The following is a 25,297-nucleotide window of genomic DNA, read 5'->3' on the forward strand; positions in this document are numbered from 1 at the left end:
CATCTACCAACTCCTGGACAGTCTGTGGTGCAACGTGACGTTGGTGGATAGAGCGAGACATGATGTCCCAGATGTGCTCAATTGGATTCAGGTCCTGGGAACGGGCGGGCCAGTCCATAGCATCAATGCCTTCATCTTGCAGGAACTGCTGACACACTCCAGCGACATGAGGTCTAGCATTGTCTTGCATTAGGAGGAACCCAGGGCGAACCGCACCAGCATATGGTTTCACAAGGGGTCTGAGGATCTCATCTCGGTACCTAATGGCAGTCAGGCTACCTCTGGCGAGCACATGGAGGGCTGTGCGGCCCTCCAAAGAAATGCCACCCCACACCATTACTGACCCAATGCCAAACCGGTCATGCTAGAGGATGTTGCAGGCAGCAGAAAGTTCTCCACGGCGTCTCAAGACTCTGTCACGTCTGTCACATGTGCTCAGTGTGAACCTGCTTTCATCTGTGAAGAGCACAGGGCGCCAGTGACGAATTTGCCAATCTTTGTGTTCTCTGGCAAATGCCAAACGTCCTGCACGGTGTTGGGCTGTAAGCACAACCCCCACCTGTGGACGTTGGGCCCTCATATCACCCTCATGGAGTCTGTTTCTGACCGTTTGAGCAGACACATGCACATTTGTGGCCTGCTGGAGGTCATTTTGCAGGGCTCTGGCAGTGCTCCTCCTGTTCCTCCTTGCACAAAGACGGAGGTAGCGGTCCTGCTGCTGGGTTGTTGCCCTCCTACGGCCTCCTCCACGTCTCCTGATGTACTGGCCTGTCTCCTGGTAGCGCCTCCATGCTCTGGACACTACGCTGACAGACACAGCAAACCTTCTTGCCACAGCTTGCATTGATGTGCCATCCTGGATAAGCTGCACTACTTGAGCCACTTGTGTGGGTTGTAGACTCCGTCTCATGCTACCACTAGAGTGAAAGCACCGCCAGCTTTCAAAAGTGACCAAAACATCAGCCAGGAAGCATAGGAACTGAGAAGTGGTCTGTGGTCACCACCTGCAGAACCACTCCTTTATTGGGGGTGTCTTGCTAATTGCCTATAATTTCCACCTGTTGTCTATCCCATTTGCACAACAGCATGTGAAATTGATTGTCACTCAGTGTTGCTTCCTAAGTGGACAGTTTGATTTCACAGAAGTGTGATTGACTTGAAGTTACATTGTGTTGTTTAAATGTTCCCTTTATTTTTTTGAGCAGTGTACATATATATAATATATATGTTTAAAGGGGTTATTTGGGAGTTTGAGATTGGAGACCCATCTTCAGGATAGGTCATCAATATCAAACCGTTGGGGTACAACTCCCGACACCTCCACTGAACAGCTGTTCAAAGAGAATGCGCCACCCCAGTGAGCACTGTGGCCTCCGCACAGCTTACCAAGCAAAGCACAATACATTGTATAGTGGTAGTGCTTGGTATTGCATGTCAGGCACATTTATTTGAATGTGACTGAGCTTTGCCTAGGCCATGTGACAGATGAACGTGATTTCACTGGCCTAAGAAGAATCTGGAGTTCACCTCAACAGCTGATTGGTGGGGTGCCGGAAGCCAGAACCCCACTGTTCAGATATTGATGACCTATCCTGAGGATAAGTCATGGATATTGAAGTCCTGAAAATTTGTTAACAAAAAAAAAATAATGATTTACATCTTGGGTCATCTACTGATGACATATTCCCTTTAAGAATAGTTTGTCTTTTGACACACATGTATTTGTATGAACAATCTAGCTTTGAACAGATGATAAGGGTCTGTTATCTACAATTACATTATAATATTATGAGATGAGACTCTCCCTCCTCCTGGCAGGTGTTTGAAGTGTAATTAACATTTTAAAGATATTAGTCTGCTTGAAATGCATGCCCTATATATGGTATTTTACTGCTTTGCATGGTGGTCATGGTTTAAAAAAAAATGGAACAGATAGCTTTTGTGAAATGTACACTACTTCTTGTATTCAAATTATTTAAATAATTTCTTTACTGAAATGAAGGTGGATTTACACTGTACTATTGTCGAGCCGATTGAACGAGCGATGAAAGTAGCGATTACTTATCTCCATACAGTGGATCTGATGGTTACATGTAAATGCAGCTCTTTCCACCACTGATGAGCAGATAGTTATTGAAAAGGAATGGTCCCTTTTATAATATTTGCCTGCCTGGTTAGCACATGTAAATAAATGGCCTTTAGTCACAAAAAATTTGCATTTGGCATGCACCTTAGGTAAGTTGTGCCTCTACACAATTACTGTTGTGCACACTTCCAGTCCCGTCCTAAGTTGCAGGTTTGCATTACTATTAGCTATATTGAGTAAACATGATTCATTATTATCTCATGTATTTAATTTAAGACTATTTCCATATCTGGTTTACGGTATTCTGGTAGTCTGTTATGGCAGCAGAGCAGACTACCTAAATTACCGTGTCCTGCATAGGTGGCCCCCTGGATCTCCATTCTCTATAATGACATCCATCTTGTTTCCAGCATAAATCCCGGCTTTCTGCTGGAAAAACGCAACAGTGGTAATTTTCTGGAAGAAAGCCAACATTCATGCTTGAACACTGACTGATCCTATTATAGGTGGCCCCGTGGTTTCCGTGTCTGGCTATGCCAGATATGGTAATTCCAGTAGTCTGCTCCTCTGCCAGAACAGACTATCCGAATACCGTAATGCAGATGTGATCCTAGCCTAAGGCATACATTTATGTATTAGGCCACATTCAGAAGCTTTTTGGTGTGAAACAGTACAATACACGTGAAAGGGATTTTTTTGTTACTTATTTGCGAGGATGCTGTGGATTTTTAATCTTCAACAATCTTATAATGATGTGAATTTGCTCTTAACGGTCTTTGCTTTTCTTGCACACAGTTTGTATGTTGTAGTCTAATGGCAGTACACTCTATAAGGTGATGGTTGTTGCTTATTTAAAGTTAATAAATTATAGTCACCTAGTTCTTAGACACTGTAAGAATTTATCAACCTGCCTGTGCCAGAAATGTAGCTCCAAAAACCCTCTTTGTGCTGAATATGGATGTGAAAACTAGCAGTCTAGTTTAGTTATTTGAAGCATGTGTTCTCTCACACTAACATTTTAACATGGCTAGTGAGATCTATGTGTCATGCTTGATTTCGTTTTTATTTTAATAACCAAACATAATTATTTCCATGATTAGAAAAATTTATTGTCAGTACTTTTACTTCCGCAGTAATCCCGAAGCCCTAGTCATTGATCAGTTGACTATTGCTGATACCAAATGTGCAAATGAAAAACACCCTTGTAATTCCAGTGCCGGAGATGAGTCACAGGAACAGAAGGTGATTTCAACTTGCACAAATCCACAAGGCCCTTGTAAAGAGAAGAGGTAAGTGCAAATCTTTAGACAAGACAATTCCACCTCTGGGACCCGCACCTATCTGCCATTGATGGTATATCCTAGTGATATGCCATCAATGTCTGAGATGGGCATACCCCTTTAATAATAATTTTAAGACTTAAGTTTTTTTCCTAATGGTGTGTTTCTGTTTAAAATACAATTTATAAAGTGCCTGTTTTGTCTCTGGTGAGATGTTTTATACAGCTGACATATTGCTGTAAAGGCCAGCACCGCAACAGATTTTGATCCTGGATTGTTTATCCCTCCCATACCACCGTCAATAAAAAATGCGGCACTTTAGAAGTTAAACCCCTTAACGCATAATGGGGATCCCGCTCCATACACAGAGGGTGCCGGCTGACTCTGTCAGTTCGTTCCGCAAAAAAAAAAAACAAGCTCTCACATAGGCCCTGTAGACCGAAATATAAAAAGTTATGACGGTCAGAAAATGTTGACGTAAAGAAAATTTTGATGTTTTTCAAAGTAATAAAACAAAATAAAAACTATATGTTTGATAGTGTCGTAATTGTATTGAGCTGCAGAATAATGACATCATGTCATTTTTAGTGCACAGTGAATGCTACGGTGTCAAAACCCCCAAAACCTTGGCAGAATAGTTTATTTATTTTTTTTGTTTCAATTTTACCCCTGAAGAATGTTTTTTCCACTACAAGATAAGTTAAATTAAATGGTGCCATTAAAAAATGCATCTTGTCCACCAGAAAATAAGTCCTCAATATGACTATGTGAACTGAAAAATATAAAAGTTATGGCTATTGGAATGTGGGGAGGAAAAAATCTAAAATATAAAAATTTAAATTGGCCCAGTCTCTCTCTCTCTCTCTCACTCTATTGACATCCCTGCAGTGTGATCTTAGAGTGCTGATGCGTTGGCATTGGGTTGGGGGTCTAGGAATAAAACACTGACCTGCAATAATACACTGCAATACAGGAGTATTGCAGTGTATTATAGAAGTGATTAGAGGATCACACGTTCTAGTCTGCTAGTATTACTTAAACCGGTATTTAAGAAAATAAAAAAAGTAAAAAATTTGCTTATGATGGAAACTAGGGGCTGAAACGATTACTCGATTGAATCGAGTAATTCAACACAAAAAATCCTCAAAGCAAATTTTTTGCATTGAGAATTCGTTTGTGTCATGTGACCACGGAGCTGGATTGAAGCACTTGCAATTACTTAGCTCTCCGTGGTCACCCGCCGGCTCGCACTGGAGGAGCTGTGGAGCGGTCCCCTACAGGAAAGATAAGTACTGTCGCTGGGGACATATGAAGAGCGTATGTTAAAGTCCCTTATGGGGACTTAAAGGGAGTGTAAGGCCCCTTTCACACGAGCAAGTATTCAATGCGTGAGTTGAACGCATTGCACCCGCACTGAATCCTGACCCATTCATTTCTATGGGGCTGTGCACATGAATGGGGTTGCGTGAAAATCGCAAGCAAGTGCGGATGCGGTGCGATTTTCACGCACGGTTGCTAGGTGACGATCGGGATGGGGACCCGATCATTATTATTTTCCCTTATAACATGGTTATAAGGGAAAATAATAGCATTATGAATACAGAATGCATAGTACAATAGGGCTGGAGGGGTTAAAAAAATAATAATAATAATTTAACTCACCTTAACCACCTCAGCTCCCCTAGCTTAAACACCCTTAATGACCAGACCACTTTTTACAATTCTGCACTACGCTACTTTCACCGTTTATTGCTCGGTCATGCAACTTACCACCCAAATAAATTTTACCTCCTTTTCTTCTCACTAATAGAGCTTTCATTTGGTAGTATTTCACTGCTGCTGACATTTTTACTTTTTTTGTTATTAATCGAAATTTACCGAAATTTTTGCAAAAAAATGACATTTTTCACTTTCAGTTGTAATTTTTTTTTTTTAAAACTACATTTCTATATAAATTTCTCTCAAAATTTATTGTTCTACATGTCTTTGATAAAAAAAAAATGTTTGGCTAAAAAAAAAATGGTTTGGGTAAAAACCCCACAAATGACCCCATTTCGGAAAGTAGACACCATAAGGTATTCGCTAATGGGCATAGTGAGTTCAAAGAACTTTTTATTTTTTGTCACAAGTTAGCAGAAAATGATTATTTATTTTTTCCTTACAAAGTCTCATATTCCACTAACTTGTGACAAAAAATAAAAACTTCCATGAACTCACTATGCCCATCACGAAATACCTTGGGGTGTCTTCTTTCTAAAATGGGGTCACTTGTGGGGTAGTTATACTGCCCTGGCATTTTAGGGGCCCTAATGCGTGTGAAGTAGTTTGAAATCAAAATGTGTAAAAAATGCCCTGTGAAATCCTAAAGGTGCTCTTTGGAATGTGGGCCCCTTTGCCCACCTAGGCTGCAAAAAAGTGTCACACATGTGGTATCGCCGTACTCAGGAGAAGTCGGGCAATGTGTTTTGGGGTGTCTTTTTACACATGCCCATGCTGGGTGAGATAAATATCTCTGTCAAATGACAACTTTGTATAAAAAAATTGGAAAAGTTGTCTTTTGCCGAGATAAAATAAAATTTTACATGAACTCGCCATGCCCCTCACGAAATACCTTGGGGTGTCTTCTTTCCGGAATGGGGTCACTTGTGGGGTATGTATGCTGCCCTGGCATTTTAGGGGCCCTAAAGCGTGAGAAGTCTGGAATATAAATGTCTAAAAAATTTTACGCATTTGGATTCTGTGAGGGGTATGGTGAGTTCATGTGAGATTTTATTTTTTGTCACAAGTTAGTAGAATATGAGACTTTGTAAGAAAAAACAAAAAAATAAAAAAAAAATTCCGCTAACTTGTGACAAAAAAAAAAATATCTTCTATGAACTCGTCATGCCCCTCAAAAGTGATCTTTTTATAGCGCCGCAGCGATTTTATGGTGTTTTTGCAGTGATCAGAAAAAAATAAATTCTGTCACTGCGGTGGGGCGGACTGAATGCAAGTGTGCGCACAAGATCAGGCTTGATCGGGCGAACACTGCGTTTTTTGTAGAGCCTATAGAACATGTCCTATTCTTGCAATTGCGGACAAGAAAAGGCATTTTCTATATAGTTCTGGAAATGTGCGGATCTGCAAAATACGGAAAGCACATTGCCGGTGTCCTTGTTTTGTGGATCCGCGGATCCGCAAAACACATACGGACGTCTGAATGGAGCCTTACATGGGGGTGATCAATGACAGGGGGGTGATCAGGGAGTATATATGGGGTGATCACCCCACTGTAAGGCTCCATTCAGACGTCCGTATGTGTTTTGCGGATCCGTGGGTCCGCGGATCCGCAAAACACATACGGACGTCTGAATGGAGCCTTACAGGGGGGTGATCAATGACAGGGGGGTGATCAGGGAGCCTATATGGGGTGATCACCCCCCTGTAAGGCTCCATTCAGACGTCCGTATGTGTTTTGCGGATCCATGGGTCCGCGGATCCGCAAAACACATACGGACGTCTGAATGGAGCCTTACAGGGGGGTGATCAGAGAGTCTAATATGTGGTGATCACCCCCCTGTCAGGCTCCATTCAGACGTCCGTATGTGTTTTGTGGATCCTCGGATCCGCAAAACACATACGGATGTCTGAATGGAGCCTGACAGGGGGGTGATCAATGACAGGGGGGTGATCAGGGAGTCTATATGGGGTGATCAGGGGTTAATAAGTGACAGGGGGGAGTGTAGTGGTGTTTGGTGCTACTTTACAGAGCTGCCTGTGTCCTCTGGTGGTCGATCCAAGCAAAAGGGACCACCAGAGGACCAGGTAGCAGGCATATTAGACGCTGTTATCAAAACAGCGTCTAAGATACCTTTAAGGGGTTAAAAAAATCGGATCTACAGCCTGCCAGCGAATGATAGCCGCTGGCAGGCTGCAGATCCACTAGATTACCTGCAGTTCCTGTGAACGCGCGCGCCTGTGTGCGCGCGCTCACAGGAAATCTCGCGTCTCGCGAGATGACGCGCCGGCGCGTCCACTGGGAATAACATGGCCGCCGCAAAGACGCAATCCTGCGTACGGCGGTCCTGTAGTGGTTAATCCACTTATTCGCGCGGCCGGCATCTCTTCTGTCTTCTTTTGTGAGGAATAGGACCTTTGATGATGTCACTACGCTCATCACATGGTCCGTCACATGAACCATCACCATAGTGATGGATCATGTGACGGACCATGTGATGAGCATAGTGACGTCATCAAAGGTCCTATTACTCACAGAACAAGACAGAAGAGATGCCGGCTGCGCGAACAAGTGGATTAAGGTGAGTTACATTTTTTATTTTTTATTTTTTAAACCCCTCCAGCGCTATTGTACTATGCATTCTGTATTCAGAATGCTATTATTTTCCCTTAAAACCATGTTATAAGGGGAAATAATACAATCTACACTACAACTAACCCAAACCTGAACTTCTGTGAAGAAGTTCGGGTCTGGGTACCACAGTCAGTTTTTTATCACGCGCGTGCAAAACACATTGCACCCGCGCGATAAAAACTGAACATAGGAACGCAATCGCAGTCAAAACTGACTGCAATTGTGTACCTACTCGCGCGGGTTTGCCGCAATGCATCGGGACGCATCCGGACCTAATCCGGACACGCTCGTCTGCAAGGGGCCTAAGTATTTAAATATAAAAAAATAGGTAAAAATTAAAATCACCCCCATTTTCTCCCTTATTAAAAATAAATAATAAAAAAGGGTAAAGATCCTTTGCTGCATCCCAAAATGCCCAAACTATTAAAATATAAACATATTTATCTCATACTTTAAACTGCATAATGGAAAAAAAGAATCAAAATGGGCGATTTGCTGTGTTTTTGGTCACTATTTCCCCCCAAAAAAAATTAGAAAGCAATGATAAATTCATACACAACCCTATCAATAAAAACTACTCTATAAAAACTACAGATTGGCCTGCAAAAAAAGGCACTCACACAGCTCCATTAATGTAAATATCAAAAAGTTATGGGGGTCAGAATGAAGTGGATCCTAAAAGGAAATAAACATATACAGCAAAAAACTTATGCAGTGGTCCCTCAAGATACAATATTAATTGGTTCCAGGACGATAATTGTATGTTGAAACCATTGTAACTTGAGTAATCGGTTCGAAAGCCCCAAAATGTCATCCAAGATGATTGAAAATTAAGGTTTAAGAAAAATAAGCAGATAACTAAGGCTACTTTCACACTAACGTTTTTTGCAGATCCGTCATGGATCTGCAAAAACGCTTCCATTACATTAATACAACTGCATGCATCCGCCATGAACGGATCCGGTTGTATTATGTCTTATATAGACATGACGAATCCGTCATGACCACCATTGAAAGTCAATGGAAGACGGATCCGTTTTCTATTGTGTCAGAGAAAACGGATCTGTCCCCATTGACTTACAAGGCGGACAGAAAAACGCTGTGTTTTGGTGTCCGTCTCCAGAGCGGAATGGTGACTGATCGGAGGCAAACTGATGCATTCTGATCGGATCCTTTTCCATTCAGAATGCGATTAGGGCAAAACTGATCCGTTTTGGACCGCTTCTGACAGCCCATGACGAATCTCAGAAACGGAAAGCCAAAACGCAAGTGTGAAAGTAGCCTAAGACAGATAAATCAAGTCCTCACAGATAACAGTCAGGAATAGATCCTAACTAGCAACTAATACAGTTGTTTTACCACAGAAGTGGCCTTGATTGGTTGGATCTGATACTGACGTATTGTATGTTGAGTCTGGTTTCAACTTACGATGGGTCAGAAAAGACCATTGTATGTTAAAAATATTGTATCCTGAGGCCATTGTATCTTGAGGGATCACTGTACTTCTACCTGATTTTTTTAATGCACTCATTGGTAGAGATATATCAAGATTGGCGCATCCAGAAGCCAGTCTTGATCTCCTTGCATTTGAGTGAGATGCAATTAATTTATTAAGAGGCGGATCTCTGCCCTGTGACAGAAACTGAAGGCTACGCCAGCAATGTCCCTTATTGATTGGCTAAGTGAGGGACGTTTACTACAGACTGGTATTTGGCATACCATTCTTAGGGTACTTTCACACTAGCGGCAGGGGACTTCGGCCGGCTGTTCCGGCGGGTGAACAGCCTGTCTGATCCATCTTGCCGCTAGTTCACATGTGCCTCCAGACTGCCACTCCGTCCCCATTGATTATAACGGGGGCGGGGGCGGAGTTCCGGCGGCCGCACGGCAAGAGGCAGCTGGACTAAAAGTACTCAAGAAATAATGTGTTGATTCCAGTGTGCAATAAAGTCTTCAGAATTTACTTCCACTTATTAAAATCCAAGTACAATAGCACAATTCAAATTCTTTTGTAAATAAACTGTCACCCTGTTTCTGAACTATGTACAGTAATGTAATGTACAGTAATGTAATGTTTATGTACAGTAATGTAATGTACAGTAATTCATGTGTAAGGAGTCTAGATCACAATTTTTTTAGGTCTAAGTTATTTATTTTTTGTCTTACAGTCAAGAGGATCTTGCGCCGAATCCCGAAGCCACATTAAATGGGCCTGCATGACAAACTTCAGTTTCCATCTACATCTGGTGTGAGGCGGGACCTCTTATTCCCAGGGACCTTTGTGCAGAAACAAGAACATTGGGTTTGTTTGAAGACCCTTATGCCAACCTATTGAGCACTGCAGGAAAATAGTAAAACTGTTGGATGCAGAAAAACTGAACTGAGAACTTGGAAATACAGTTCTAGTTGTGTTTCTTCAGACCCTTGTGATGCTTTGAAAGAAATACTGCCTCTGCAGCATCTTCCATATCCTTCTGTCATCATACCTGTTGAAAGATGTACAAGGCAGCTGGGAAATTAGCATGAATGAAGTACTGTTTCCTTGTCTGCAATCTTTTTAGAAAAAAAAAAAAACATTATTATTTTAGCAATAATCCTTCAAATTTTAGTGCAAATGCTTTGATCTGCTTGCTTGCAGACGTCATCATTTTCAGCAGTATACAGCAGTCCAGATCATAAGCCGATCTAGCGTGTGGCAAAAGCACTGGACATAAACTGGTACAGACGGGTGACAGTCTTCTGTTTCCATGCACTTTACCATCTGATCCTTTTCAACCACTTTTGATTTTGAAAAAGGACAGATTTTTAGTTTAAATTAATTTAGAAAAAGTCTGACTTATTGAAATATGACTTCCTACAGTTTCAACCATTACAAAACAACCATATTCTGTCCATAATACCCTGTTGCAGCAAAACATCTCTTTACCTCTCTCTGCCAGCACAATTTACTTATGGTATTCTCGTTTCTTTTAGCCTCCATGAGAAAAGGTCAAGTGTGAATGGCAGTGTTGATTCTGAATATTAGGGTGTATCCAAAGACTTGATCTTACATGAATCCACTTCATTTGTGCTTGTTTACACTCAGCACTATTATACAAATTATATTCCATCCAAAATTGTATTGAAAAGTGGTCCTCTAAAGTTAAGGTCATCTCAAAGTAGATGACTGGTATGCCTAATATATGATGAAAAAAATCTGTAATGGGAAATCTGGTCTAGATAAGGTTTTTTTTCCCCAGAGAATTGATCTTCTGGAGAAGTTTCAATGAACTTCTCAAGGAATCTTTTTTGTCTTTAACAGTCTTTATCTCCAAGATATCGTTCAAGAATAATCTTCAAATATGTAGGAAAAAAAACGTGTCCGTGTACTTGGAGTATTTTAAGCAGACCTTTTAAACTGCGATAGCAATGGTTTTTATCGGCAATTTGTGTGAAATTGTAGACTTTATTTTTACATTTTTAGCTCATGTTATTGTTTTAAATTATTGTCTTTCAATAATTGTCATACAAAACTCCATTGTCTGTAAATCTTTCTTTTTTCCATTTCCATACTACTCAGAAATGTTGTTGTTTTAAGAATGTCAACGAAAACTGTGTGCCATAGTATTGTCTTCAGATCTTGTGTCATCACTGACTTAGGATGAGGTTACATTTCAACATAATTTGTTTTCCTTTACTTTTATGTGTATGGCAAGTCACATTAGATCTGTACGGCATTTTAAATTCAGCTAGTGAGTATTAATGTTTTTTTTAACTAATAGGTGTATGTTTGGTAATAGCAAAAATGAACACAGTATTCGCTACATATGTGGAAAGTGAATGTCTGACCCACTACCCTATCTAAGGGCAAAATAGGATAGATGGGAGAATTCTGACCTTGTGGATGAAAGGCTCAATTACTATCATTGGGGGTGGGAAGAAGTATCCAAGACTTTCTCAATGAATCCTGACCGCTTTTAGGCTGCATTCAAACTCATCCGTTTTCTTTTCTTTTTGCAAGATTTTCTTGTCAGCTTTTTTCTTTCTTTTTTTTTAAATCCCTTTGGCAAGATGTTACGTTAATGACTTTCTGCGTTTGGACATATTTGTGTGTCCATTGTACTGGTGCCTTCCTGCAAATAATTATACAGATATGCCCAGTTGATGCCACTGGCATAGACTCTGTGCCCTCTTTATCTGCAGTAAGTGTAATATACAGCGGCAGCATCTAGGTGGTTAGACAGAATGAGGAAGCTCCATGCCTATTAGGCCTGACTGTCCGGTTTTATCACTTACCAATAAGTTACATGTTTCCCGAAATGGTGCCAATGAGAAATATAATGCATTTTGCAAAAAATAGGCCCCATACATCTATATTAGCAGAAAAAATAAATAAAAACTATGTCTCTTGGAATGCAATATCTTAAAAATGGAAGTGGTCCAAGATGCCTCAGTCTTGATGGAGTTAAATTCTATAGTCTATTATTATGAAGTCTACATTCACAGCATTAAATGCAGTATATCTTTAGGTATCAAGTTTTTTTTTCTTCTGGCGTTATTTCCATAGGCTTCGCTATATGATTTTTAAATCAGAAAAAAATAATTTTTAAAATGTTGTAATACTTTTTAAAATGTGTGTATGAAAGAGAGCTTTAACCATTTTTTACATGAGGATACCTTATAAAATCATAAAAAATAATATATTTAAAAGGGTTCTCTGGGCTTTTAACATTTATGACCTATCCTCAGGATAGGTCATCAATATCAGATCGGCGGGGGTCCGCAGTGCGCACGTACCGTCTCTCTTCCTGTTCACTGCTGCTGTCTATGGCAAAGCAGCAGCAGAGCAAGAAGAGAGACGGGAGATGGCACGTGCGCACTGCGCGCCATCATCTCATGCAGCCAGGTGTAGGACCGCGCCGATCTGATATTGACCTATCCTGAGGATAGGTCATGAATATTAAAAGCCCGGAGAACCCCTTTAAGTTCAACATCTCTGCCACTATCCCAGGGTTCAGTAACCTTCAGCACTCCAACTGCTGTGAAACTACAACTCCCAGAGGGCATACTTCCTCGGCTATTCTTGTAACTCCCATAGAAGCGAAAGGATGATTCTGGGAGTTATAGTTTCAGAACAGCTGGAGTGCCAGAGGTTGCTGACCCCTATCCTATACTGCCCTCACATTGGAGGTCTGACAGATCAGGAGGGCATCACACTTTTCTTTGCTCTTATGTTATTCTTTCAAGACGGCATCAGCATATGAACAGTATTCTGGTGTCAGCAGTAATATGTTGCCATGATTTGAAGTTCCTTCTTTGGCTTTTCTAATCGGTGAAGTTTTTCATAGCTGCATTTTAAAGGTGAACTTCAGATTAATTACATCCCAGTTAATTTTTACTACAGCTGTATTACTACTGTCATAAAAAGCTGTATCCATCCTGCCATATCCTCAGGAATTGTTCATGGCTGCTGTTCAGAAAGTTTGACAATGTATTGTGACTTTTTTATTTTTATTTTTTTATTTTTTTTAACTTAACATCTAAAGACGTGAGGACAATAAATAGAGCTAAGTTTTTTTGGATTAAATGAATCATAGTGTTATTTGTTTTAAATATAGTCTCTTAGTGGTTAAAGGGAACCTGTCATCAACTTTATGCTGATCTCACTGAGGACAGCATAAAATACTGACAGAAATGCTGATTTCAGCGGTGTGTCACTCATGAGCTAAAAGTAAGTGGTTGCTGAGAACCAGCATCATAATCATTACAGCTCAGGCCTTGAAAAGAGTCAAATCTACCTGAGAAGAGTCCTGGTTATTCATAATCTCCTGCTCTCTCACCCATCTGCTGATGATTGGCAGTTCTCTCCTAGAGAGAAAGGGAGAAAACTAGGTAGAAGCCTGTCAATCATCAGCAGGTGGGCGGGAGAGCAGGAATTCATGAATAACCAGGACTCTTCTCAGGTGGCCGTGACTCTTTTCCAGGCCCAGTCTGCAATGATTGTGATGTTGGTTCTCGGCAACCACTTACTTTGAACTTTTAAATGACAGACCGCTAAAATCAACTCGCCTGTCTCTACTTTATACTGCCGTTAGAATGGACAGCATAAAGTTGATGACAGGTTCCCTTTAAAGGGAACCTGTCACCTGGAAAAGACAATTTACACTAATCACAGTACCTTAAAGTATCTCTCATAGTGTGCCCAAAGATGTATTCATATCTTCTTTCTGCGTTGTGCTGAAGTGACTTCTTTTTGAAGTCGTGCTGAAGTGACGGGGGCAGCGGCCTCCTTGACTCAACCGTCGGATAAGCCCGCCCCTATGCCGCTCCTCCGCATATTGATGGACATTTTTCCCTGTAGCCTGCCACAGCATGATCCCGGCTACGGCTCCCTCCCTCCCTGGCATCTTCTTGTCCACTGCGCATGCGCCGTTCCTATACAGCGCTCTTGCGCCCAGGGCTGTGGAGTCGGTAGATAAATGGTCCGACTCCTCAGTTTTTGGTAACTCCGACTCCTCTGTATTTAATATGCAAATGTATTTTATACTATAAAATACATTTGCATATTAAATACAGAGGAGTCGGAGTTACCAAAAACTGAGTCGTCGGACCATTTATCTACCGACTCCACAGCCCTGCTTGCGCCCATCGCTTCTCCCCTGCGGCGTGAGCGTGATCACTGTCTGCTTGACTTCAAAAAGGTGCCAAACACAGTTTTATAAGGCTACTTTCACACCTGCGTTCGGGTGTCCGCTCGTGAGCTCCGTTTGAAGGGGCTCACAAGCGGCCCCGAACGCAGCCGTCCAGCCCTAATGCATTCTCAGTGGACGCGGATCCGCTGAGAATGCATCAGTCTGCCAGCGTTCAGCCTCCGCTCCGCTCAGCGAGCAGACACCTGAACGCTGCTTCAGGCGTTCGGGTGTCCGCCTGGCCGTGCGGAGGCAAGCGGATCCGTCCAGACTTACAATGTAAGTCAATGGGGACGGATCCGTTTGAAGATGACACTATATGGCTCAATCTTCAAACGGATCCGCCCCCATTGACTTTCAATGTAAAGTCTGGACGGATCCGTTCAGGCTACTTTCACACTTAGAAATTTTTCTAAGTTATAATGCAGACGGATCCGTTCTGAACGGATGCAAACGTCTGCATTATAGGAGCGTATCCGTCTGATGAAACGCTCCGAACGCTAGTGTGAAAGTAGCCTAAATCGATTTTATGAGACAGCACAACTCAGAAAGAAGATATGAATACATCTTTGGGCACACTATGAGAGATACTTTAAGGTACTGTGATTAGTGTAAATTGTCTTTTCCAGGTGACAGGTTCCCTTTAAAGGTATTGTATTGTATTATTTGAAGAAAAAACTTATTTACAGCTCCATTCTTTTCCATGGGCTGTGTCTGGTCAGAAAATGTGCTACTAAGGACTAAAAAGTAATTTTATTTTACTATCTCATAAATCCCTGTTAAGGTGCATGTTTCCAAAGAGATCGAAAACATCAGAATAGCTGAGCCGACAATGGCTGCATATAATCATAAAAGAATGGTTAGTGCCACTAGTACATGGATTGCAGGATAAAACTTACCAGGAAAGGTTAAAGGACCTTAATATGTATAGCTTGGAAGAAAGAAGAGACAGCGGCGATATGATAGAAACTTTTAAATACATAAAGGGAATCAACTCGGTAAAGGAGGAAAGCATATTTAAAAGAAGAAAAACTACCACAAGAGGACACAGTTTTAAATTAGAGGGGCAAAGGTTTAAAAGTAATATCAGGAAGTATTACTTTACTGAGAGAGTAGTGGATGCATGGAATAGCCTTCCTGCAGAAGTGGTAGCTGCAAATACAGTGAAGGAGTTTAAGCATGCATGGGATAGGCATAAGGCCATCCTTCATATAAGATAAGGGCCGGGGGCTATCCATAGTATTCAGTATATTGGGCAGACTAGATGGGCCAAATGGTTCTTATCTGCCGACACATTCTATCTATGCCACGATAACAGATCAGAACATTTGTAATACAAATTTTATTTCCAGTCTTAAAAAGTCATATACTTAAGATTTCAGATATTGAAATAAGGTAAATATACAGCAACCAGATGCATGTTAGGGTAGTGACACATGTTGTAGCTGGCAACTGTGGCCGAAAACCAAGCCCACATGGAGGGGAGGGGGGGGGAGCTGGTTTTCATATTATTCGTTAATAGCTGCATGATTTTGCTGGCAATAGCTGAAATGGCTGTGTAGTTTTGCAGGAAAAGTGTTTTTTGACTGCATTTGCCCGCAACTACTTGTTACTACCTTTAGGGAATTCAAATAGCCATCTGATTTATTTCTATAGTATGACCTTGTAATGCCTTGCTCACACGGCTGAAGAGCTTGCTACACCTGTGTGAACAGCACATTATCAGCACCTATGCAGACCTATGTGCACCACGCTGCTGCTGCTCCATTGTCACAGCTTGTAAATAAAGCTTATGGGTGGTGTTATCCCATAGTGATGTGTTCCTCCTAAGCTTCCTGCTTACCTACTCCTAAAGCTACTTTCTCGCCCATATTCATTGGAGGACACAGAAACCATGGGTATAGCCATGTCCTCTAGGAGGCGTTGACACTAGTAAAAGCTGTTAGCTCCTTCCCTGGCAGCTATACCCCCTCCAGCCTAGTGTCAATAGGAGGCAAGACCTTCCTGCTCTGCAGGGAAGCTCCTGAAGATTTTTTTATTTTAACTTTTTTTTTTCCCCTTCTTTTTCAGATGGGAAAACAGTGGACGCCTCGCCTCCCTGTTCTCCCGGGGTCGAGTTGCGCGATTGCCGGTCACCCGCACTGCTGCCTCCTCCACAGAAGACAAGGTGGACCAGGGCAGCCTCGCTCCCCTGCATCTCGCCAGCCAAGGGGTCACCCATCCAAGCCCCCCTTTTCCAGAGTCCTGCCACTACGGTGCCAGTAGCTGAAGGGGTGACCCTGCTGGACCAGAGGAGGGGTGAAGATAGCTTCAGGAAAGAGAAGAGAGGTGAGTACACGACCTCACCTGCGTTACATGGTGTATTCGTTTGGTGGTGTGCTAACGATATCTACACAAAAGCTTCCCACCTTTCTCTCCAGAGCCAGAGTTCCGGAAGCATGCGCCATGGAGGCATGCGCCTTGGCGGGAGTTTTTTTTTCCCCCCTCCTTCTCAGGGTTCTACGGAAGATCTGGATGGAGGACATTCAGACATATCCTAGTCGCTCCGAATTGACCTGTCGCGCGTGGTACGCCGACCTCGTTCTCCTGGAGACGTCCCTTGGTCACTGCCACTCAGAGACGTCCTTCTTTCAAGGGGTCCGGTCTTACATTACCATTTCAATGACGGCATGGCTATTGAGACCGCCGTTCTGACGTGGAGAGGGTTTTTGGCGGATGTCTTCCACACTATGATTCAGGCCAGGAAGCCTGCATCGCCCAGGATCTATTATGGGACCTGGAGGTCCTTCCGGAGCTTCTATGAAGCCGAGACATCCCCTCACTTTGTCGTTTTCTCCAAGGCTATGGCGGTTCTCCGGCCCATTCCTTCTTCTCCCAAAGGTTGTCTCTGACTTCCATATCAATGAAGTAATTGTCCTTCCTTCACGGTCCCTTCCTTTGCACCCTACGGAAGGGAGTTACATTATGGACGTTGTCAGTGCTCTAATCATTATTAGCAGCCTCCAGTCCCTCCGGCGTACGGACCCCCTTTTTCTCTCAGGAGGGTCCTCGCTGGGGATTGGTGGCCTCCAAAGGGCGATTGCACGTTGGATTCGGTCTGCAAGTGCTGCAGCTTACCGCGCTCAGAGGAGGGTTCCGCCCTTAGGTGTCACGGCTCACTCCCCCAAAGCGATGGGCGCTTCTTGGGCTAGGAGGAATCGCGCTTCGGCTGCACAGTTGTGTAAGGTGGCTCCCGGTCATCCTTATACATGTTCACAAGAAATTACCAGGTGCATACTTCTGCATTGACGGTAGCTGCGTGGGCCGCGTGGTCTTGCAGGCGACAGTTCTTAGTTGCCTGCAGGGGCGCTTGCTCCATGGGTCTGTGGTTTTCCCTCCCTGTGGACTGCTCTCGGACGTCCTATGGTTTCTGTGTCCCCAATGAATATGGGCGAGAAAACAAGATTTTTGTAAAACTTACCAGTAAAATCTCTTTCTCGCTCTTCATTGGGGGACACAGCACCCACCCAGTATTGTTGTTCGGCCACAGTTGTGGCTGTTGCTGGTTAGAACCTAGTTCGGTTCTTGGCATTGTTGCTGTTACACGTTTTTTCGTTGGTTTACTTGCTTCTCCTACTGCTTCTCACAAACTGAAGCTCTCTCTCCAGGCTGGAGGGGGTATAGCTGCCAGGGTAGGAGCTAACAGCTTTCATTAGTGTCAACGCCTCCTAGAGGACATAGCTATACCCATGGTTTCTGTGTCCCCCAATGAAGAGCGAGAGATATTTTACTGGTAAGTTTTACAAAAATCTTGTTTTCACACCTCTGGTGTGAAACTCTGGCATGGCTGTTCCGGCAGGCAAGCAGAGGATTATCCGGACACAAACCGCAGAATGCAGTGGTTTGTGTTTGGCTGGTTCTCTGCTTTTCTGCCGGAATGTGTACGGATTCTTCGCCAGACCCCATTATTCTTAATGGGGCTAGCGGACATTCCATCCTCATCTGGTAGCCCTGGATCTGGAGAATTCCGGCATGCTGTTCTCTGCCGGAATACAAACCGGACATTTGAAAGTAGCCTAAAGGGGTTTTGCCACTTCAGCCAATAGCATTTATTATACAGAGAAAGTTTCCATGGTTCCGACCACCCTGCAGTCCAGCAGCTTGATAGCATTCTCTGTGTAAGTGTGTATACAGAGATAACTCTTACACAGGGGATGCTATCAATCACTGATAACACCTCCCTTGTGTACAACTATCAGTGACTGACAGTTATCTCTGTATACACACTTACACAGGGGATGCTATCAATCACTGATAACACCTCCCCCATGTACATCTATCAGTGACTGACAGCTAGCTCTGTATACACACTTACACAGGGGATGCTATCAATCACTGATAACACCTCTCTCGTGTATAACTATCGGTAACTGACAGTTATCTCTGTATACACACTTACACATAGAAAGCTATCAATCACTGACACGTCCTCCATGAACAATTAAGTCAGAAAATGCAGAGATTAAAAGGATAAATTACAAGTTGTACTGAATATTTACCGACAAAACTTTATATCAATCTGCTTAGCTCCTCCTGCTCTTTAACACGCTGCCTGCAGAGTACACTGTATTTTGTGGTGACAGGTTCCCTTTAATAACATTTCACTGGTAGGGCTCATTCACACTTCTGTATATTGAATCTGTTTAATGCCATCTTGTTATTAAATAAGTGGTGTCGATACATTTAAATGTTTTATTCATTCCATTTTTGTACATATGTTTTGTTCTTGCACAGTTTTTTTGGTATGTTTCAATGGATTTATATTGGTACTTTTTCCACAATGAAATATAAAGATATAGAAAATACAGGGTGGCCCACAAAAAAAGTAGCCCGTCTCCAATATTTCCAAATCAAACTGCCTACTAGTAAATTTGTCTTGGTTGCCCATAGCAACCAATCAGAGTTCAGCTTTCAGTTCCCACAGGGCTCTGAAAAAATCTAAGCTGAGCTCTGATTGGTTGCTATGGACAGATTGACAGATTTACTGTTAGGCAGTTTGATTTGGAGATATTGGAGACAGGCTACTTTTTCGTGGGTCATCGTGTACAATGAAACATAGAAATCAATGGGGTAGCATTAGAAATTAGAATGCAACATAAAAATGAATGGGTTGAATTTCAAGCACCAGGGGTTCCTTTGCATAATTTACATGTACATATTATTTAACAGGAACGTAACAAAAACAGCAAGAAATAGTTAAACCTTTTCAGAATATGGAACAAATATGCATTTACGTTGCAAAATACAGAACAAACACATATACAAGAAGAAAAGACAAATGGAATAAATTGAAAAAATATAACATTGTGCATGCGTATTTAATCCAAATTTTCATACAGAAGTGTGAATAAGCCGATATACTGAAATCACAAAGTGGCTTCTATGCAGTTCCCTATTTTACCAAATTATTAAATAAAGTAATACTCTTCTAGTTAACAGTAAAAATCAAACATAACAATCTGATCTCCGCTGTTTAACCCCTTCTGGCCAATGCTGGCACAGAGGAATCAAAACGAAGGGCCCAAGGTACAATTTATCCTACAAAAAGAAGGCCTTATGAAGCCTAGTCAGTTTGATGGTCAGAATGTGAAAGGCAAAAAAACCCTCTATTTTTGGGTTTGGAGAGGGTTCAATACCCTTCACAGGTTTAATAATGCTGTATAGAAGTCTTACTGCTCCACATGAGGATAGTCAGAAGAGAATCTAAAACTTGCAGAAACCTGTACTGTGTGTTTGTAATGAATATTTTGTCTGTATTGAAGTTTTAGTGATGGATGGAAGAGCATTTTGGGCAGTTGTAATTTAGGGGTTTCTTGTGACTCCATTCTTTAGTAGTTGTCTTCAGTTTTCTTCTGCAAAGGCAAGGTGTTCTTGCAAGGTGGAGCATGTAAGATATGTATTCTGTACTGTGCCTGAATGTCACGCAGAGTAACATCTATTTGCAGTGAAGGTACTCATACAAATTAGTCTAAAGTTGATAAAAAAAATATGATTTCAAGCAAAATGATCATTCATAACATAAAATCTAAAGCTTACCTAAACTTTTGACAAATTTTATTTAAAACTATTCTAAATATCATATAAGTTTTTTGTAATATAATTTTTTTCTGTTTTACTTACAAAATAGTTATCTGAAGATGTCTATAGCGCTTTGAAATACCTACGCTTGAGATTCCACTGTGGGGCTGCAGTTGCTTGCACCACGAAAAGCTTAGCATAACACATTGTTACAGGGTCTTCTGCTATTCTATGCAGAGCTGTTAGCAGGCAGGAGCTCTTCATATAGCACATTGCCTATGCCTGTTCCGCTAAAGCCTGCCGTAGCACATTGAATGTGTTATGCTAAGCAGAACGGCGCTGGCAAAGGCAGGAGCAGCCACATGTGCTCCTGGCTATCCATCGCACACTGCGGCCCCACAGTGGAATCCATAAGCTTCTGACATATCAGCGGTGAACAAGTGTTCAAATTTCAAAACAATATAGACACCTGAACTTCGAATATCTATTTTATAATATATTACAAAAAAACAATTATGATATTTAGAATAGTTTTTAATAAAATTCTTCAGAAGTTTAGGTAAACCGTAACAACAAACAATTGTTTTATGCAACTGATCACAGATCACCATAGTCTGAAAAGAAGTCGCCTGTGTTTGAAATTTCCATCGGACAAAAGGCCTTTCATTTAAAGAAAGGATGTTTCTGGATGAAAGAACTTTCCCAGTAAGATTGTCCACGCATCGCCCTGGTTTCATTGAACGTATATGGCCAGTCTGAATAAATAGAATGGCCAAAATGGACTAAAAATGTGTATGGCCTTGTCTAACCATCAACCAACGTCTATCTAAGCCGGTGTATGGCTGCCATTCGAATCATTGATCTTTCAGAAAGGCGTTCTGAACTGGACATAAGATGCATTTACCCTTACCTTACATTCTTCTGTCAGTGGAAATTTGCTTTACTATTCTTGCCGCACCTCGCTGTTCCATTGCCTCTTTATTTTACTCCATTGCTTCTTTATTGTTTCTTATGTTACTAGCATAGACAATAGAATTATGGTGCACATGGGAGATGCAGTAATATCCCTAATGCTGCTGTGAACATGAAATATAGGCAAAAGTGGATGCCCTACAATGCAATTTATGAAACCAAATCAAAAACAAATGCATGTACAGAATATTCTGCGTGTACAAGTCTTCCACAAAATGCTGTAGAAAGTGTAAAATAGAGGAGGCACTTAAAAGCCTTACTAATGTGTTCAGTCATTGCAGAAAATGCTATTCAGTTAGTTACCTGTGCACATGTTATGTTATTGTGCCTTTCCAGGTTGATACCCTAGTATATGAAGTAGAAGTGTAGTGTTGAGTGAAGCATCCAAAGTGGAATATGGTCCAAATATTAGGAAAAATTTGATTCTATACAAAGCTGAATTAAAATGGCGGCTGGAGTTGTCTTAGAAAGAATGGGGAAAAAAATTACTCTCCTCGTCCACTTATTTTTTTAAACCAAAAGGCCATATTGCAGTAGAGTATTTTTCAATGGCCATTAGGCAGGTGCACTTTTGTCTAAGTGGCTGTTAAAAACGGTCCCATTGATCGATAGGCTGAATAACATAGCGATTTGTGACAAATTAATTCGTAACACATCGAATCTCTTGTCAAACTTTGGTAAAGCTGCCGAATCGAATTTTTCTAAACTTCGCTCATCTGTATAGAAGTGTATGCACAAATATACAAACTAAGGGTCCATTCACACGTCCGTAGAATGGGTCCGCATCCGTTCCGCAATTCTGCAGAACGGGTGAGGACCCATTCATTCTCAATTGGGACGGAAAGGATGCGGACAGCACACATTGTGCTGTCTGCATCCGCATTTCCGGTCCGCGGCTCCCGAAAAAAATAGAACATGTCCTATTCTTGTCCGCAATAGCGGACAAGAATTGGCATTTCTGTAGGGGTGCCAGCCCGGTGTATTGCAGATCCGCAATACACTACGGACTTGTGAATGGACCCTAAATTGGGAATTTCAACAATCTTTGGAATGATTTTATTTTTTGGAGAAAAGATTAGTCACACACCATTATACATAATGATTTAAAGGGTACCTGTCACCTGGAAAAGACAATTTACACTAATCACAGTACCTTAAAGTATCTCTCATAGTGTGCCCAAAGATGTATTCATATCTTCTTTCTGCGTTGTGCTGTCTCATTAAATCGACTTATAAAACTGTGTTTGGCACCTTTTTGAAGTCGTGCTGAAGTCACGGGGGCAGCGGCCTCCTTGACTCAACCGTCGGATAAGCCCGCCCCTATGCCGCTCCTCCGCATATTGATGGACATTTTTCCCTGTAGCCGTGACCACGCTCTTCTCGCGCATGCGTCATGCGTGTCCTGCCACAGCATGATCCCGGCTACGGCTCCCTCCCTGGCATCTTCTTGTTCACTGCGCCTGCGCCGTTCCTATACAGCGCGCTCGCGCCCATCGCTTCTCCCCTGCGGCGTGAACGTGATCACTGTCTGCTTGCAGCATGCAGATGCCAGGGAGGGAGGGAGCCGTAGCCGGGATCGCGCTGCGGCAGGACGCGCATGCGCGAGAAGAGCGCGGTCACGGCTACAGGGAAAAATGTCCATCAATATGCGGAGGAGCGGGCTTATCCGACGGTTGACTCAAGGAGACAGCACAACGCATAAAGAAGATATGAATACATCTTTGGGCACACTATGAGAGATACTTTAAGGTACTGTGATTAGTGTAAATTGTCTTTTCCAGGTGACAGGTTCCCTTTAAGTTACATAGCAAGTTGAACTACGTACTGTATACAGATAAATTACTTGTGTAGTACCAATCCTGAGAAATGCTTCTGGACTCTAAACATCTGGCACTCCTTTCTCTTTCAGTGTCTTCTCACAGCTTGCTGTGGCAATTACATTGTGGAAAGTGTAGTCTTTATGTCAGGCACTGTACTGTGCCACATAAATGCACCTCTGAAAATGGCAGAAAAGCACAACAGATAAAACTGCTTAACTCAACCTCAACTGAAGCTATTGTGTGTGCCTGTTGACTTGTTCCAATAGCAGCCAGCAGGAAAGCTTTGGGTCATAATATATGATTAAGGCTACTTTCACACCTGCGTTTAGGTCGGATCCGTCTGGTATGTGCCCAGACGGATCCGCACCTATAATGCAAACGCTTAGATCCGTTCAGAACGGATCCGTTTGCATTACCGGATCCGTTTGCATTGTTCATGATAATGCAAACGGATTCGTTTTGACTTTACATTGAAAGTCAATGGGAGACGGATCCGTTTGAAAATTGAGCCATACTGTGTCAACTTCAAACGGATCCGTCCCCATTGACTTAGGCTACTTTCACACTAGCGTTCGGAGCGGATCCGTCTGATGTTTCATCAGACGGATCCGCTCCGATAATGCAGACGTTCGCATCCGTTCAGAACGGATGCGTCTGCATTAAAACTTAGAAAATTTTCTAAGTGTGAAAGTTGTCTGAGCGGATCCGTTCAGACTTTCCATTGAAAGTCAATGGGGAACGGATCCGCTTGAAGATTGAGCCATATTGTGTCATCTTCAAGCGGATCCGTCCCCATTGACTTACATTGTAAGTCTGGACGGATCCGCTCGCCTCCGCACGGCCAGGCGGACACCCGAACGCTGCAAGCAGCGTTCAGGTGTCCGCTCACTGAGCGGAGCGGAGGCTGAACGCTGGCAGGCGGATGCATTCTCAGTGGATCCACCTCCACTGAGAATGCATTGGGGCCAGACGGATGCGTTCGGGGCCGCTCGTGAGCCCCTTTAAACGGTGCGCACGAGCGGACACCCGAACGCTAGTGTGAAAGTAGCCTTACATTGTAATTCTGGACGGATCCGTTTGCCTCCGCACGGCCAGGCGGACACCTGAACGCTGCAAGCTGCGTTCAGGTGTCCGCCTGCTGAGCGGAGGACAAACGGAGCCAGACTGATGCATTCTGAGCGGATCCGCATCCATTCAGAATGCATTAGGGCTGGACGGATCCGTTCGGGGCCGCTTGTGAGACCCTTCAAACGGAACTCACAAGCGGAGCCCCGAACGCTAGTGTGAAAGTAGCATGAAAGGGGTTATGAAATTAACGCAGCCTTCTAATACACTTTATTTTAATTCCTCTCCATTTAAATTTTCTGTTGTCTTTCAGGGACTGAAACTCTTAGAGACCTATTTCTATCAACACAGTTGAATATTTTCTACAATGTTTAGGAGGTTGTAGGAACAGTTGCACACTTAACCATTGGTGGTGTCTGGTATTGTTACTCATCCCTATTCACTTCACTTGTGCAGAGCTACAATGCCAGACACATCTGATGATGTGATGCTGTTTTTAGAAAAAGCAGCTATGTTTCTCTAATCATGTCCAGGGCAGGAATTTGGTGAGTCTGCGGCTATCCTTAGCTGATGGAGAATTGCCTATACTTATTTATACACTGCAACAAACTACAGATGGAAAATAGAAACACAAAGCATAGTATTAAGCTGAAAAATGTCTCTTCTTGTGATGCTTATATAAGGGCTCCTTCACATCTGTGTTTAGCTTTCCATTCTTCTGATCCTTCAGAAGAGCAGAAAAATTAAAAATAACTAATCCTAATTTGGAGCATCAGTTATTTTGGACTAGAGAAAGTCTTGCATGCATGACTTTTTGTCCATCTGGAAGCCGGCAGAAGTGCTCAGATCCCGTGGTTGCAAATATGGTGAGCTCAAGTAGGCTGTTTGTCTGCTGGAAAAGCCGGCCAGAGTTCACAGCGGTGATGTCTCATACCTGCGCTAAAGCCTGATGGAGTTCACCGCTAGACCCTGTTGACTGCAATGTGACAAGACAGGGA

The 25,297-nt window shown here is 42.5% G+C and overlaps 1 protein-coding gene across 5 annotated transcripts in view; it reads left to right on the forward strand.

The window, feature by feature from the left end:
• PPP6R2 (protein phosphatase 6 regulatory subunit 2) overlaps positions 1 to 13,395 on the forward strand; it is a 205,691-nt gene extending 192,296 nt beyond the window's left edge. For all 5 annotated transcript variants that reach the window (XM_040413539.1, XM_040413542.1, XM_040413541.1 and 2 more), the window contains 2 exons: positions 3,220 to 3,375; positions 9,886 to 13,395. In XM_040413539.1, coding sequence (XP_040269473.1) covers positions 3,220 to 3,375; positions 9,886 to 9,937 — 208 coding nt within the window. In that variant the 3' untranslated portion in view covers positions 9,938 to 13,395. The remainder of the gene's footprint in view (positions 1 to 3,219; positions 3,376 to 9,885) is intronic.
• Positions 13,396 to 25,297: the final 11,902 nt, after the last annotated feature.

Source organism: Bufo bufo, chromosome 1 (genome assembly GCF_905171765.1).
Source record: "Bufo bufo chromosome 1, aBufBuf1.1, whole genome shotgun sequence".
Taxonomy (NCBI): Eukaryota; Metazoa; Chordata; class Amphibia; order Anura; family Bufonidae; genus Bufo; species Bufo bufo.